This window comes from Podarcis cretensis, assembly GCF_951804945.1.
Source record: "Podarcis cretensis genome assembly, chromosome: 10".
NCBI lineage: Eukaryota > Metazoa > Chordata > Lepidosauria > Squamata > Lacertidae > Podarcis > Podarcis cretensis.
Window position 1 is genome coordinate 7,405,000 of NC_137179.1, and position 15,267 is coordinate 7,420,266.

General features: G+C 45.9%; 1 protein-coding gene across 1 annotated transcript in view; it reads left to right on the top strand.

Annotated features, from left to right (window-relative positions):
* The window catches only part of CHCHD3 (coiled-coil-helix-coiled-coil-helix domain containing 3), a 215,245-nt gene that overhangs the window by 187,384 nt on the left and 12,594 nt on the right, over positions 1-15,267 (top strand). Inside the window, exon 7 of the mRNA XM_079993093.1 lies at positions 14,192-14,327. Within this exon, the coding sequence (XP_079849219.1) occupies positions 14,192-14,327 (136 nt within the window). The remainder of the gene's footprint in view (positions 1-14,191; positions 14,328-15,267) is intronic.

A 15,267-nucleotide genomic window follows, 5' to 3' on the forward strand; every position in this document is an offset into this window, starting at 1 on the left:
CAGCACATGCGTTGTAATGGGGTTTGGGGTTGCTTGTGCGTAAGGCGCAAACTGCTCCAAGCTGAGTAGTTTGGTTAAAACTTTCCCCTGACTGGACAGTCAGTATTCCGTGGCTGTCTCAATCACTGGCAGAATCCATCAGTGGGCGTTTCCTGAATTTTCCTCCAACATAAAAGTTCTTTGACACCAAGTCGCCGCCTAGCTTCCCTGCGCGGAAGCTTTCTGCGCAGAGTGGGCGTCCCAAGGGGAGGTCCTGTGCTCTCCCCGCTGGTCTCGCTGGAACAGTCCCGGAGCCTTCCCTCCGAAGCTCCCTCAGCCTCCTCTTTCTCCCTGGCGTCACGTCTATTTCCTTCCCCAGCGAAAGCTCTCCCTCTCTCCTTGCTGGTTCCCTCTCCAGCGTCATTGGGGAGCCTTACCACCACCCTTGGCTCCGATGGCAGTTCCCTGACATGCATTGTTTGCAACAAGTGCTAGAAACTGCTGCTACTAGGAGGTACTTTCCAGCATTCATGAAAGAGAATGCAACATGAAGTAAGTTCAGACTTGGCTCTCATTATTAGTTTTTAGCAGTACATAATATGTGCATCCTCTTTCCATTGGCTTTGCATTCATGGGATAGCATGGAGTGCTTAGGGTGGCTTATAACATTTTCATCAGCATTAGTTGCCTGGACTCACAGCTTTATCATTCTTCCTTTTCTAGTTTTGTGACTGGTGCAGAGATAACTCGCCCTGCACCTTAACAATGGTTAGGAGGTCTGGGGGTGGCAGACTCCTTCCCTTCTGCACAATTTCTCCCCAGCCTTCCCTGGGCAATCATAGCCACAGGTTAGTCATTACATCTGTGTATCTGCCAGCCATGTTTAATATAGGGGCTTGCCAGGATTTCTAAATTTAAGAAAAGGGCAGCACTGCCTCTGGAGCAGCCCTAATGCTTTGGAGGTACCAGTTCTGCTTTATTTCTCTTTACCAACTTCAGTGTCTGGTTTCCTTGCTGTATCAAATTCCCACTTCATTCTGAGTCCCAGGTCTCCCATTATTTCATTATCGCTCGGCTGGTTTGGAACCTGGTCATCCTTTTACCTAATCTTTGGTGATCACTCATAGCTGAGTAAGTTTGTCTTCCATAAACACGGTCTTAACAGTGAGTCTGTAAGTGACTGTGGAGGCCAATTCTGGATCCACATGTCCTTCCACAGTGGGGACATAGGTTTCCGGGCGGGAGTTGATCACGGTGAGGGTTTGCCAAGAGTACCTTCCTCTTAGCTCATTTTCCCCTTTCGTCCTGAGTTTGAGTGTCTTCAAAGTCCATGACACCTTTGGTAAAGGCTGTTCTTCAACTGGAGCGGTATGGCCAGTGTTTCCCAGTTGTCAGTGTTTACACTAAATTTTTTTTTAGATTTACCTAATATAACATACTATTCTGAGGGCATGGGGCATGAGTTCCAGCAATCCCCTCTTTACTTTATTTCTTTATTACCAGGGTGTGGGTGGTTGTAGATAATGCCTCATCCAAGCAGTCTTGAGATGGTGTATAAAATTAATCTACCACAAAGAGTGTTGTCCTCTCAAAAAATATCGCTTCAGTGCATGGCAAACTCTGATTTCTAAAAGGCATGTTTCATTTCATAAGAAACTGGATCCATCTCGTTAATTTTTCAGAGGGGGTGGTCCATGAAAACTAAGATACTTCCTATCTAACTAGCTGTAGTTACTGTCTGAATATCTATTTTGTGGTGGTGGATGGGAAAGGTTAACCGAACCTTGTTCTCCTCGTGCTGAAAGCAAAGCGAGAGAACGTGCAGAAGCGATGAGTGCCAGAAATCTGACCCATCTTTGTGTGCCGTAGCAGTTAGCTTCCCTGTGTTTGTGATCACAATTGCTGTCTTGCAAAAGATCTGTAACTGAAGCCACAGAAACCTTTCATTATGGCAGCGTAAACTCTTCCTCTTTTGCCCCTTTGTCTGTTTCTCTGGATTCCCCTCCCCATCTGGCTGCCATCTTGAATGAAAGCATCCACTAAAGAGCGAAAGGCGTAAACTTAGATGGAGGAGGCTATTTCAGATGAAATGCAGGAATTTAGAGAGAGCATCCTCGTGAGGATCACATCACCGCTTAGTTCTTATACCTAAATGACGACTCTCGTAGTTCCTTCCAACTCTGAATTTCTATGGTTCTAATGGGCAACTTCTTCCATAAAAAACCACCTGTGTTGATGAGGCTTAAATTCTTAATTCTCCCACTGATGCAAAGGGAACTCACAGTGCTTAATTTAAGCTGATAAAGCAACACGCTCTTGCAATTGGTCCTTTTTTTGTAATCTGGTTGTTGAAGGACGATTGCTTTGGGGGTTTGGTTCGCATTTACAATTTTGTAACATCTGAGTTAGCCCTGGCCTCCAGCCTATGTTTAGCATATCTGGGAGTTACCAAGTGATGAGACTTGAGAATGTGGAGGTGGTTTTACGATGATATTGGCTGTTTCTAGGTGACATTAAAAAAAATAAAAATCGAACGGCCGTGAAAGTTTTCATTCATACAATGCATAGACAAGCAAGATGTGTTCTTGCCCTTAGACCTTGTAGAGTTTAAATACAAAAGCTGTCAAGGCCCCTCCTGACCCTGGAGCCGCAGGTTGCGCCGCACTGTGAAAACCTCCATATAAATCAGCCTCCTCCTCTGTAATGATTAAGCAAGATTTATGGGCCTTCTCAGGCTTGATGTATGACATCTGAGTCAGATGTGGCTTATTTGTTCTTTTGTTGGAGACCAAACCTCTTTCGTGTAGATACATGCTAAAAAGGAGTGAATCAAACAGAAGTGACAGGCTCCTTATCAATAGCTTAGCTTATCAATTCTTTTTATATTTGGTGTTAGCCGCCCTGAGCCCAGTCTTGACTGGGGAGGATGGAGTATAAATAACATTTATTATTATTATTATTATTATTATTATTATTATTATTATTATTATCTGACCATGGCTGCCACATCTCCTCCCTCCCACCCATTTTTTTTTTTTTTTTAAATGTACAACTGCATATTTTATTTGTTTTGAGTGGGAGAAGGTGAGGATTTTCAGTCTCTTAAGATTCAGGGCAGGTGACATTCCGAAAGACATGACCAAAACGAGGGCTAAGCAGATTGTTTGGGGTGGGAATTCTTTGCAGAAAAGTTTGCCTCATGGTGCAGATATCTGTTTGGCTGTTTGGGGGAGGTTTCACAGGAAAAATTGAAAACGCCCATTCAGAGCAAAGGCAGGGAGTTTTACCTCACCTTATTTGGCTTGCTGATGTCACCACATAAAGCCAAATCTGATTGCCTTCACTTTGATTTGGCTTCCTGGCAACACTATTCAAGCAAAGTTTCCTGCCCTCATGATGTCATCATCAAACCAAATAGAGCTGTGTGATGTCATCACCCTGCCTCCGCCTGACTGAGGTGGGATTGGATGGGATACTGCAGGAAATGGCTCCTATCTTCCTTTTCACTTTTTTCTTTTTCTTTTTTTGGAAGAGAACTTGCTGAAGCAGTAGATCAGGGTTTCCCAAACTTGTGCCTCTAGCTGTTTTTGGACTACAACTCCCATCAACCCTAGCTGTAGATAAAGGAATGACGCAGCTTGTGAGCAAGATAACATTTTTCACAACGCTGAATTCCTCCCTTTGACTCAAAAGTTTTTGGAGGGAATATTTCCACAGCCATAGACCAAAAAAAAAAAAAAAAAACCACTTTAAAAATCAGCCACAAAAGAAACCATTGCTCATTCCTTACCATAACTTGCTTTCCTGTACATAAAAGGCTTACTTTGCAAATTGCACACATAGAATTAGACTTTTTAAATCCCGGAATAAACGAAATTCCAAATTTGAGGGTAGCCACCTGGCATCTTTGCTCTGTGGACTAGAACGGAGGGAAACCAATATGTGAGTTCCATTGCAGTTGAATACAATGAAAGAAAAAGAAGCATGGGTGTATTTCACTTCAGATGTTGAAAGAAGGGAGGATGCAGGCATTTGTTATGGCTAAAACCCCCGAAGACACCCAAATCCCCAACTAAAATGCACACACACATGTAATTTTGAAGGCCCATTAAAGCCCCAGGCTCACTCCTCTGCTTGCATTATTAGCGAAGGGCTCGCGAACTGTGACAGGAGCTTTTTCCATAGCGGGGGCGCATTTATGAAGATTGATAACAGGCAGGGCTCCATGTTAACTTCTATTGTCAAACAGGCTGCAGGAGAAACTGCCAGCTATTGGCTTTTGCTTTGATTTATGAAAAGATTGCCACGTGAAAAAGGCATTGCGTAAAAAAGCTCTGCTGGCAGAAGTGTTACGAAATGGGTCTGTAAGGGGGCCAAACAATAACTAACTATAATTATGTTCATTATCTTCTCCTTGAGCTTTTCGCTTCTCGATGGGTTGTTCTCAGCCCCTACTGAGCAGGGGCTGCAATGGAACTGCCTTTACATCGGTGTGGGTCCTGTGCTGTGTGCATAACCCCTCCACCCTTTAAAACAAAGCCTTCCCAATAATGACTAAGATACTGTGCCCTTTAAGAGGAGGTGGTTTCACCTGAAGCTCACTCAGGGTAAACCAGAACTCATAAACAGGATGTGACTTTATAGGGCTGAACGAAAACCTGCCCCAACCCTGCTTTCATGTCTCCAAGCAAAGGGGTCATTTCAGTGGTTTTTGAGAAAGGAAAAGGGAGAGGGCAAAAACTGCCCAGTGGTGGTGGCATTGTTGGTGCTGACCTTTAAAGCCCTAAACGGCCTCGGTCCTGTATACCTGAAGGAGCGTCTCCACCCCCATCGTTCTGCCCGGATGCTGAGATCCAGCGCCGAGGGCCTTCTGGCGGTTCCCTCATTGCGAGAAGTGAGGTTACAGGGAACCAGACAGAGGGCCTTCTCGGTAGTGGCGCCCTCCCTGTGGAACGCCCTCCCTTCAGATATGAAGGAAATAAGCAGCTATCTTATCTTTAAAAGACATCTGAAGGCAGCCCTGTTTAGGGAAGTTTTTAATATTTAATGCTGTATTGTTTTTAACACTCGATTGGGAGCTGCCCAGAGTGGCTGGGGAAATACAGCCAGATGGGCAGGGTATAAATAATAAATTATTATAATATTATTATTGCATGCAGTTTTGCCAGCCGGTAGCTTTCATGTTTTTGTCTTTACCTGGAAGTCCTCTAGAGCCGGGGTGGGCAAGGTTTTACCTGCCTGGGCCGGTCAAGTCTCACGGCGATCATTTCGTGGGCTGGATCATGCGCGCGATTTCTGGCGTCTGGGCATGTGCAGGTGCAATTTCCAGTGGCTGGGCATGTGCAGATGCAATTTCCAGCATCGCGGAAGCAAGTCCCCGCATTGTTCCTGTTTAGGGACTCACCGAGCAGGCTGCTCGGTTTGGGAGCGGTTCGTGGGCCGGTTAAACTGCCCCCATGGGCTGCTTCTGGCTCATGGGCCGCAGGTTGCCGACCCCCGCTCTAGAGTAGCGTTTTTCCTCCTTAACTCCCCAGGTGGCCAGCTTAAGCCCAGTGTTCAGGGATGATGAGGAGTCACAGTCCAACAACACCTGGAGAACATTGTAGGGGATGGCTTAACCTACGGCTACATGTTGTTGAATTAAAATTCCCATCACCCCTGACCATTGGCCATGCTGGCTGGGGCTGATGAGACTGGAGCCCAACATCTGGATAGATATCCATGCCTTCCCTTGAGTGAGCTAGGATAGTTCAGTCGGTAGAGCATGAGACTCATAGTCTCAAGGTCGTGGCTTTGAGCCCCAAGCTGGTCAAAAGATTCCTGCTTTGCAGGGGGTTGGGCTAGTTGACCCTTGCGGACCCTTCCAACTTCACAATTTGACGAATTGTCTGCTGGAAGGTGGGCAGTGCTTCCAGCCTTGGCTCAAGGGACCCCTGGGTAAAAACAATGGAAGCCACCAGTGGCTAGGAGCCTCTTTGAGTAGGGCAGTTGTCTAACAGGTGGTGGTGAGAAAGAGGAGACAGTGCAGGTGATTTCAGAGCATCCTTCTTTCCCCATAGGCACCCCATTTCGCTTTAATAGTTCTCTGCTGAGAACTTGAGCTCAGTCTTAAATTCATTCTGCAGTGATGAGGATAGGGGTTTTCGGGGGGCGGGGATAACTTAAGACTGGTAAGAGCAGACAAGTAATACTTTGCTTTCCCGTTCCAGTTCTTCAAACTAAATATTCAGAGTGAAATAGAGGGGGCTAAAGCCACGACCCACAGAAGCCCAACTACATGACAGTCCAGCAGCACTGTAAATTTTTTATTGGCACTCTTTTAGGAAGAGCTGCATAACTCACTCCTGGCTCAGTAGACCTGGGAGCAATACAGCCACCTCAAACTTACTGTAATAAAATCTTTATAGTGCCTCACACTACCACAGAAACTGTGCTTTCCTTTTATATCAGTAATATATACTGTACTCTCTCCTTAAGTGGAAGCAGCTTCTCTCTCTTTCTCTCTAAGGTCAACTGCAATGCTCAGCATCAAACACCTTTAAAGGTGCACAACACTAAATTTCAGCATCATTATCCCCGGAGCGTCATTCTGTTGTGAAAAAGAAGAGGTAGAACTTTTCCCCCTTTTGCCATGGAGACCAACAAGAATTAGTGTATTTGCTCCAAAGCATTTGATCATCTGCTGAAAAAAGAATTCTTTTACATGGAACATGTACAGAATAGGACAAAGCAACCTGAGACTTAACCATTTAAAAATTGCTGCAAAGTGAGGGGAAAGAGAGAGCGAGATTCTTGTGAATCCAAGACTTGTGTAAATTCATAGCGATGAGCTCTGCCACCGTATCTGCGTCTGTATCTGTTTTAGTGGCATATGTCAAGCTGATGGATGGGAACAACTACTTTGCTTTGACCATCCTAGATTATTCCATCGCCTAATATTACATAAGAGGGAGAAAAAATAAATCTGCTTTCTCTCCATATTGTGCATAATTTTAAATATTTTGTGGGGAGTTGCTCCAGCCCCCTGATAATTTTTGGGTGCCTGTTACATTACTTGTTATCTTCTGCATGTTAAATAGCTATACATGTTGTTGTACTGTCTTTCTTTCTACTTACCGTACATAAAGTTGTGAATGTTTATTCAGAACCTGCCAGTGAGTCCATCTCTTCTTGTTGTTTCTGTAGGTAAGTTGTGAAAGGTTCCCATTCTTTTTTAAAGTCACTATTGTCCTTTTCATGTAATTTGTCTGTTAACTTTGCTAATTCAGCATAGTTCATCAATTTTTCTTGCCATTCTTCTTTCGTTGGTACTTCTCCTGTCTTCCAGCCTTGGGCTAGCAAAACTCTTGCTGCTGTTGTAGCATACATAAATATTTTCCATTTTTTCTTTTGGCAATTCTTGACCTGAAATACCCAGCAAAAAGGCTTCTGGCAAAAATATGGAACGCTTCACGAATTTGCGTGTCATCCTTGCACAGGGGCCATGCTAATCTTCTCTGGATCGTTCCAGTTTTAATATATGTGCTGCCAAAGCGAGCACACAAAATAGAATATTTTCAAACCTTTCCTAAACGATCCCCAACATGAAATTCGCATTTTTCGCAGTAGCTGCCCACTGGCACCGTTCAATGTTTCATTGAACTTTCCACCAAGAGCCCATTCCTGGCCATTTGCCGCTGGTTTATAACCTATCAGTGTATACTGTACATCAGTTAAGATTTTTTTGGAATCAGTGTGCATCACTTTACACTTATTTATATTGAACTGCATCTTCCCATTCACCCAGTTTGGGGCGTTCATTTTGGAGCTCTTTGCCATCTCCTTCTCTCACCCCGAATAATTTGGTGTCATAATTCAAACTTAGCCAGTTCACTGCTTGCTCCAAGCTCCAGAACATTTATAAACAAGTTAAAAGGCACATGCTAAGAAAGGCTAGGGGACGCAGGTGGTGCTGTGGGTTAAACAACAGAGCCTAGGACTTGCTGATCAGAAGGTCGGCAGTTTGAATCCCTGAGACGGGGTGAGCTCCCGTTGCACTGTCCCAGCTCCTGCCAACCTAGCAGTTCGAAAGCACCTCAAAGTGCAAGTAGATAAATAGGTACCGCTCCAGTGGGAAGGTAAACGGCGTTTCCGTGTGCTGCTCTGGTTCGCCAGAAGTCGCTTAGTCATGCTGGCCACATGACCCAGAAGCTGTACACTGGCTCCCTCGGCCAGTAAAGCGAGATGAGCGCCGCAATCCCAGAGTCAGTCACGACTGGACCTAATGGTCCGGGGTCCCTTTACCTTTACCTAAGAAAAGCTAAGGAATGCCAGAAGGTAAATAAGAAGGTTGCACGCAAGGTTCAATGTACGAGGGGCAGGAATTGCGAATGAAGAAGACTTCACTGGATATATTTTGGATGGTTAGTCAGTCAAGAGCTGGTCACACTGAAGGACAGTGGGTGTTCTCAATGGCATGGGAAAAAGGAAGGGTGGAGTTGATTTTGTTAAAAGAACAAGAGCACCTAAACAAGTAGTAAATCATCCTATTTGCAGCGTTGTTGCAAAGTGCCTAGCAGCCCTACAAAAATAAATTGATGAACAGATTTTAAATTAGATTTATGTAAACCTGCAAAGAAAGGCTATGCCTTCCATTTGGCACAGTCTCTCTGCCCCAGGAGAGCTGTTTTTGCTCAAAATGGGAGTGGTGTGTGCAGTAATACAATCAGGTTATACATTTTTTAAGACCACCTTCAGAGTTTGATAGGGGTGGGGGAATGGCTTGGTCAATCAGAATTTAATTTTCAGTTCACCAAATCATATTGCTCATGCATTAGAAGACTGCTTTCGATTGACAAGCCAGTTATTAAAGCAGTGTAGCCGGTGTGCTATGATCACACATTGCAGCTCTTTCCGTGTCTCTTAGGAAACTGGGGTTGTTGGTTTTTTTGCAAAATATATGTGAAGGTGCTTCTCCACTTTGATGGAACTAGTAGAGCATTTCAGTTAAAGGCCCAAAAATTTCATCATCATCCAGTTTTGAAATGCTTGCTTGAAAGGTCAAAGAGGAATCATAACATTATTCTCCATATTGCTTGTTACTACTGTTAAACTGGGAAGCAGAAGCAGACCAATCCATTTTGCCAGTTGCAACTAGACTGTGTTTTGCGGAATCCTGACCTATTTTGGGAAACAGCTTTGACATTATTTTATCGATACGGCTGGGTGTAAATAAATACTAGAACTTCCTCATCTAGAAGATCACTAACAAGCCTGCATATAATACAGCATATTCATTGCAGTGAACGGGCAGCTACCTGGATATGTTGTTGTGTTGTATTGTACAGGTATAGGACTGGAAGATACTTTACTGCACATTTTGTCGCTAGCTCATGCTAGGCAGTTAATGCTGCTTGGCCTTTTTCCAAATGGGTAAACGGCGCATTAGGGGAGCACAACAAATGGAATTGTTCAATATGCAGCCAGGGCTTCTTTCTAGTAGGCTAATATAGTGCATTGTCTGCTAAGGAAGTGATCCCATTTACACAGCCAGACATATTGATACTTGGTCATCTCAGGGTTTCCTTTGGAGGATAGGAGAACCCACATGGAAAAAGTGCCTACACTACGTACTTCTGGAGTGCTCCGAAGCTCTGTAAAACCTTTCTTCCACTTGACTGTGCTAAGGTGTACATTGCCTCGGCCATAACAACTATGATTTGAACTACTCTCTGAATTATTAGATTCCACCCCTAACTGTGGAACAAATCTCCCTTGCCCTTTTGCTTCTAAAGCAGACACATGGTTGGGTGGCTCCTGTCAGGGAACTGCCGTCGGAACAGCGGAGGGAGGAAGTGGGATATAGAGAGCCTCCAACATTTCTGAGGAGCAGCTCCTCGTCCAATGGTGGGGTAAGCCACACCTCCAGTGGAGCAGAGGGAGAAGGGGGAAGCCGAGCGAGGGGAGGGCTTGAAGTTGCTACAGAGAGCCCAAGCGCCTCACCTAGCCCGGCCAGCCAGGAAACAGGCACACCATTTCCGTCGCCCAGTTTGTGCAGAGGGGTGAAACGTAAGGAGGGGAGGCGGAGATTTGGGGTGTCTTATGCTGAGGGAGAAACCAGAAGGGGCCACTCCCGGAATCTGCAAGTGACTAAGATGGACATGAACTTTGTGGTTCTGCACTGTAAATAGTTTGCACAAATAAAAACCTGCAAAAGACAGGTCGGAGTCCTGCCTGGTTCCTTGTGAGCAACCGCTTCACCACCTGACAGCTCCTATCATGGATGCTTTGGTTAGATTCCTGCATTGCCGGTGTTTGGACTAGATGACTCTCGGGGTCTCTTCTAACCCCACAATTCCACGATTCTGTTTGTCAAGGAAGATCCTAAGATCAGAACATCTTGACTCGGTTTAAGGCAGCTGCCTATGCAGCACTTGCTGTGGCAGCAAAAACAGAAAAAAGGGAATGGAGCAGCCCTACTTTTTCTACGAATGGTGAACCCCCTTCTACAAGAAGCTGCTGGGAGAATTTCTCCTCCCTCCTGATAAACTGGATGATAAGGTGGAGAATTTTGAGAGGCCGTGTGTCTGCCACTCTCAATTTGAACTGTCCTGCTCATTGAGGATGCTTTTGCTAAGGGAGCAAAGCCTTGCCATCGGAATTACCTCATCTGAAGAGTTCAGGAGCTGTTCTAAGTTTAGGTTAATTGCTTTGCTTGCAGTGACTCTCCAAACAAACCCTATTAGCAGTCCGCAGCTGGGCTTCCATTAGGTTTCATTAGAAGTGGTGAATCATGAGAGTGGTGAGTCATAAGTCATACGAAGCATGTGCATGCTGCGTCCCTCTGAGCTTTTTCGGGGGGATGGATGCAGCTGTAGCCTTCACGGTTATCAGTCACAGAAGCCGCAGCATCACTTCTCATATTGTGACACAGTCGACTTCTGAGGACACAATTAAGGAGGGTGGTGCTCAGCTCAGGCCCATTTCTGCTCACTCAGAAGAAGAGCTATGGGGGCAAGTGGGTCCTTTCAGTGACTCATGTCCCGAGGTTCCCTAAAGAGGCTCTCTGAGGAAGCACACATGGGAGGCCTTTGTCCTAAAAGGTGGGTGTCAGGTGCTGTTACGGTTGCTCGAGAGTAACCAGGCAGGACTCCGACCTGTCTTTTACAGGCTTTATTTTTGTGCAAACTATTTACAGTGAAGAGCTCATGAGTTCATGTCTGGCTCAGTCGCTAGCAGAATCCGGGAGTGGTCTGTTATTGTACCTCCCCCAACATAAAAGTTTCGTCACTCCCAGCCTTTTCCGCCCCTCCCTGCGCCTCAGACTACTGCGCAGGATGGGCGAAGGCAAGGGCGTGCTCCCCTCCTTTCCGGCTTGCTCAGGCTCGGTGTTAAGGCTCTTCCTAGCATCCTCTCGTTCTTCCACCTCTTCTCCACTGGAGATGGGGGTTTCCTCCTCACCGGAAGAGGAACTGCTTCGCAAGATTTTTGGAGGCTCCCTGTAACACAACTGCCCTTCTATCTCTCTCCTCTGAGCCAATGGCAGTTCCCTGACAGTGGGTTATAACTACGTCACAAGTAAACCGACTCTGGGCACCACTCTGGCTCCTGGCCTTGACAGTCCACAAAAGTCTGCTTTGGATCATCCTTGTGAGTTTGCTCTTGCTCCCCCCAACCCCTGCAAGCATAGTAGATGAATGTGCTAATATGGGAGAGAATTGCTTTCTTTAGCTCAAATCCTGAAGGTCGCAAGTTGGTGAGGAAGCAGTTGGCATAGCAGTGTCACACACCACACCCTGTCTCTCCAGACAGAAAGCCCAACTTTTTGATCAGGAAATGCAACGTGCAGATCAGTTCTGCAGATGACATAGGGGTGCACTTTGGATTGTGCCTCCTGACTCGGTCACATCCTGTATCCAAAGTGGTGGAGGGCTATTCAGGCAGACGTTTGCCTCTCCATTGGCAGCGGCCTGCAGCTCCTCAGGGAAGCCCCTCTCTCAATATGAGGTCTTTGGATCTTGAACATTTAGGGGTGGCACACGTTGATGTGATGTGGAATGCAGGAAGCTGCCTTTATCCTGGCTTGTCCATCAGCAGCTCTTTGGGGTTTCAGGGAGGGAGGGTATTTCCTATCATCTGCTGCTACATGAATTTTTTTTTTTTTAAAAAGGAAATTAAACCCAGGATCTTCCACATTCAGAGCATTAGCTTTACCAGGGTCCCCCTGTAAAAATACTTGTTGACAGCAGGAGCAGTTGGTAGAGCATGAGACTCTTAAATCTTGTGGGTTCGAGCTCCATGTTGGACAAAAAAGATTCCTGCCTTGCAGGGGGTTGGACTAGATGACCGTTGTGGTCCCTTCCAACTCGATGAGTCTATGAAAGCCTCTTGGCCTCAAGTATCCACAGAAGTCTCAACTTTTGGAGCCTACAGAGCAAGGCCACTAGGCTGGATTTTTAATTTGGCTTCCCAACATTTTGCAGTGAAACAGCATAATGATCAAGAGCGCCAGAGAGATGGGTTGTTGTTTTTTTAATCTGGCGTGTGTGGTAAAATGAAGGAGATTTAGCAGTCACCCTCTGGTTTCCTTTTTTGCTTCTACATCTTGCAAGGCTGCCAAGAACCGAGCCCTCCTAAGGAGCAGTTGACTGCTTTGCATCTCACTTTCATCCTTTTTGTTAAAATATGGTTATTCCCAAACCAATCCGAAATAAGGAGCATAAAAATATTCATTGCAGGACACACTCACAGATGAGCGTCTCTCTCTCTCTCTCTCTCTCTCTCTCTCTCTCTCTCTCTCACACACACACACACACACACACACACACACACACACACACCATGTTCTACTTAAAATGATACTATGTGGAAGATATGATTGAGCTGCATATTGGATTTATGGGGGAAATATGTGTGTTCACATATTGATTTTCAAAAGAGAGGAATGAGGTGTATTTTGAATGCTATGTGGTTTTCATTTACCAAACAGCAGAAATAACCACTTCTCAAGTCTGGTGGTGGGTGCTGGAGAGTGATGATGGCAGAGGGACCGTGTGTGTGCACGTGCGCTCACATGCATGTGCCTGGCTTGTAGTTGCTTCTGTTATTCAATGCCCCTTTGAACAGGTGGGTGGCCTGCAAGGGGGGGGGGAACTGAGGATCTGTCCCATGGGGCACTTTCAGTTCCCACTTCTGTTATAGTGAGAACAACAGGAAGAAAGGTTGATGCCTAATTTCGTAGGATTGTGTAGCATCTATGCAGCTGGACGGTGCAGATGTCGGCTGGTAAAAAGCCAGCTATTTCTATGTAAATCTGCACCAGCGTAATTTCTAAAAGATGATGATGATGGGAGACCTTTGGAGAGAGGGAATCCAGGTAACCCAAACCACGAGTGACTACATAAGTCCTGCGAATCTAGTAAATGTCGAAGTAGGTTCCTGAGACGGATTGTAAGGCGGAGGGAGCGTACTGAGTTAATCTTGGATCTGTCAACATTGGAAATGCTGATTGTAAATCTGTTGTAGAAAGACTGGCTGGGCGAACTGTGGAAACCAGCTGAACTGCCAAAACGTATTGTGTTTGCATGGATTAGGGAAGTCTGGCAATATACACTGAGTACTTGAGAAATCTTGGTTCCCGTTCATTAATTCTTGGGAGAACAAATGCTCTGCGATTGCGCTGTGTCTACTGTTTTCTTTTAATGTTGCATGTGTTACTTCCTTGGGCTATATCTGTCTTGGGACCTTGGGGTGAAGGGAATGAATGAATAAATGAATGAATGAATGAATGTTTCTTTTGGATATTGTATGAAACTAGCTTTGGAAATAAGTCCATATATGTTTCTACCCCACCCCCAAAATGTACTAGCCCACATGAAGCCACGGTAGTCATTTGTGGTACGTTGATAAGCTGGCAGGCGGGGGGAAGCTAACAGTCTCATCTGATTTCCAAGAGTATGCCTATGATATCTTCTGATATCAAGCAACAGGGAAGGGTTCAGGGCATGAGGGTGGCAATTATTGAAACAGAGTGCTGGACTGGATAGACTTTTAGTCTGTATGAATCTTGATCATATAATTAAGAAAACAAAGAACCTACTTTCTGCCAGCGAAATATTCTGTATAATAATACATTGTTTCATATAAATTAGTATGAAAGCAGCCATTCAACACCTATCTTCTTCTTCTTCTTTCTCCTCCTCCATCGTATCTCCCCTCCCTCCCCTCGTGGCAGGCGATACGAGTCTCGCCCTGTGTGTGCTGACTTGCAGAGCAAAATCTTCCAGTGCTACCAGGAAAACTCCCAGCAGACGCTGAGCTGCTCAGTTCTGGCCAGCGAGTACTTGAAGTGTGTCAACCATGCCAAGCAGGTGAGTCCCAAAAAGCAGGTGGAGGGGGCAGGGAAACGGCGAGACCTCCGTGGAGCTCCCTCTGGGCCTTCTGGGCAGTTTCCTGCCTTAGACCATTTTGCAAGGTCGTTGCCATTCTCTGCACTTCTTTTTCATTATTTCATGGTGTGGTCTAGGGATCCGGCCGATCCTGTTCCATTTATTTCTACGGTATTGCTTAACACTTAGCATTGTGAACAATCTAATATTGGTTACAGATAGGTAGCCGTGTTGGTCTGCTGTAGTTGAAACAAAATTTAAAAAAATCCTTCCAGTAGCACCTTAAAGGTAAAGGTAAAGGTACCCCTGCCCGTACGGGCCAGTCTTGACAGACTCTAGGGTTGTGCGCTCATCTCACTCTAGAGGCCGGGAGCCAGCGCTGTCCGCAGACACTTCCGGGTCACGTGGCCAGCGTGACAAGCTGCATCTGGCGAGCCAGCGCAGCACACGGAAACGCTGTTTACCTTCCCGCTGGTAAGCGGTCCCTATTTATCTACTTGCACCCGGGGGTGCTTTCGAACTGCTAGGTTGGCAGGCGCTGGGACCGAACGACGGGAGCGCACCCCACCACGAGGATTCGAACCGCCGACCATGCGATCGGCAAGTCCTAGGCGCTGAGGTTTTACCCACAGAGCCACCCGCATCCCGAGTAGCACCTTAGAGACCAACTAAGTTAGTTCTTGGTATGAGCTTTTGTGTGCATGCACACTTCTTCAGATACACTGAAAAAGAAGTCACCAGACCCTTATAAATAGTGAGAGGGTAGGAGGGGTATTGGGACATGGGTGGTGCTGTGGGTTAAACCACAGAGCCTAGGGCTTGCCGATCAGAAGGTTGGCCATTTGAATCTCTGTGATGGGGTGAGCTCCCATTGCTCAGTCCCTGCTCCTGCCAACCTAGCAGTTCAAAAGCACATCAAAGT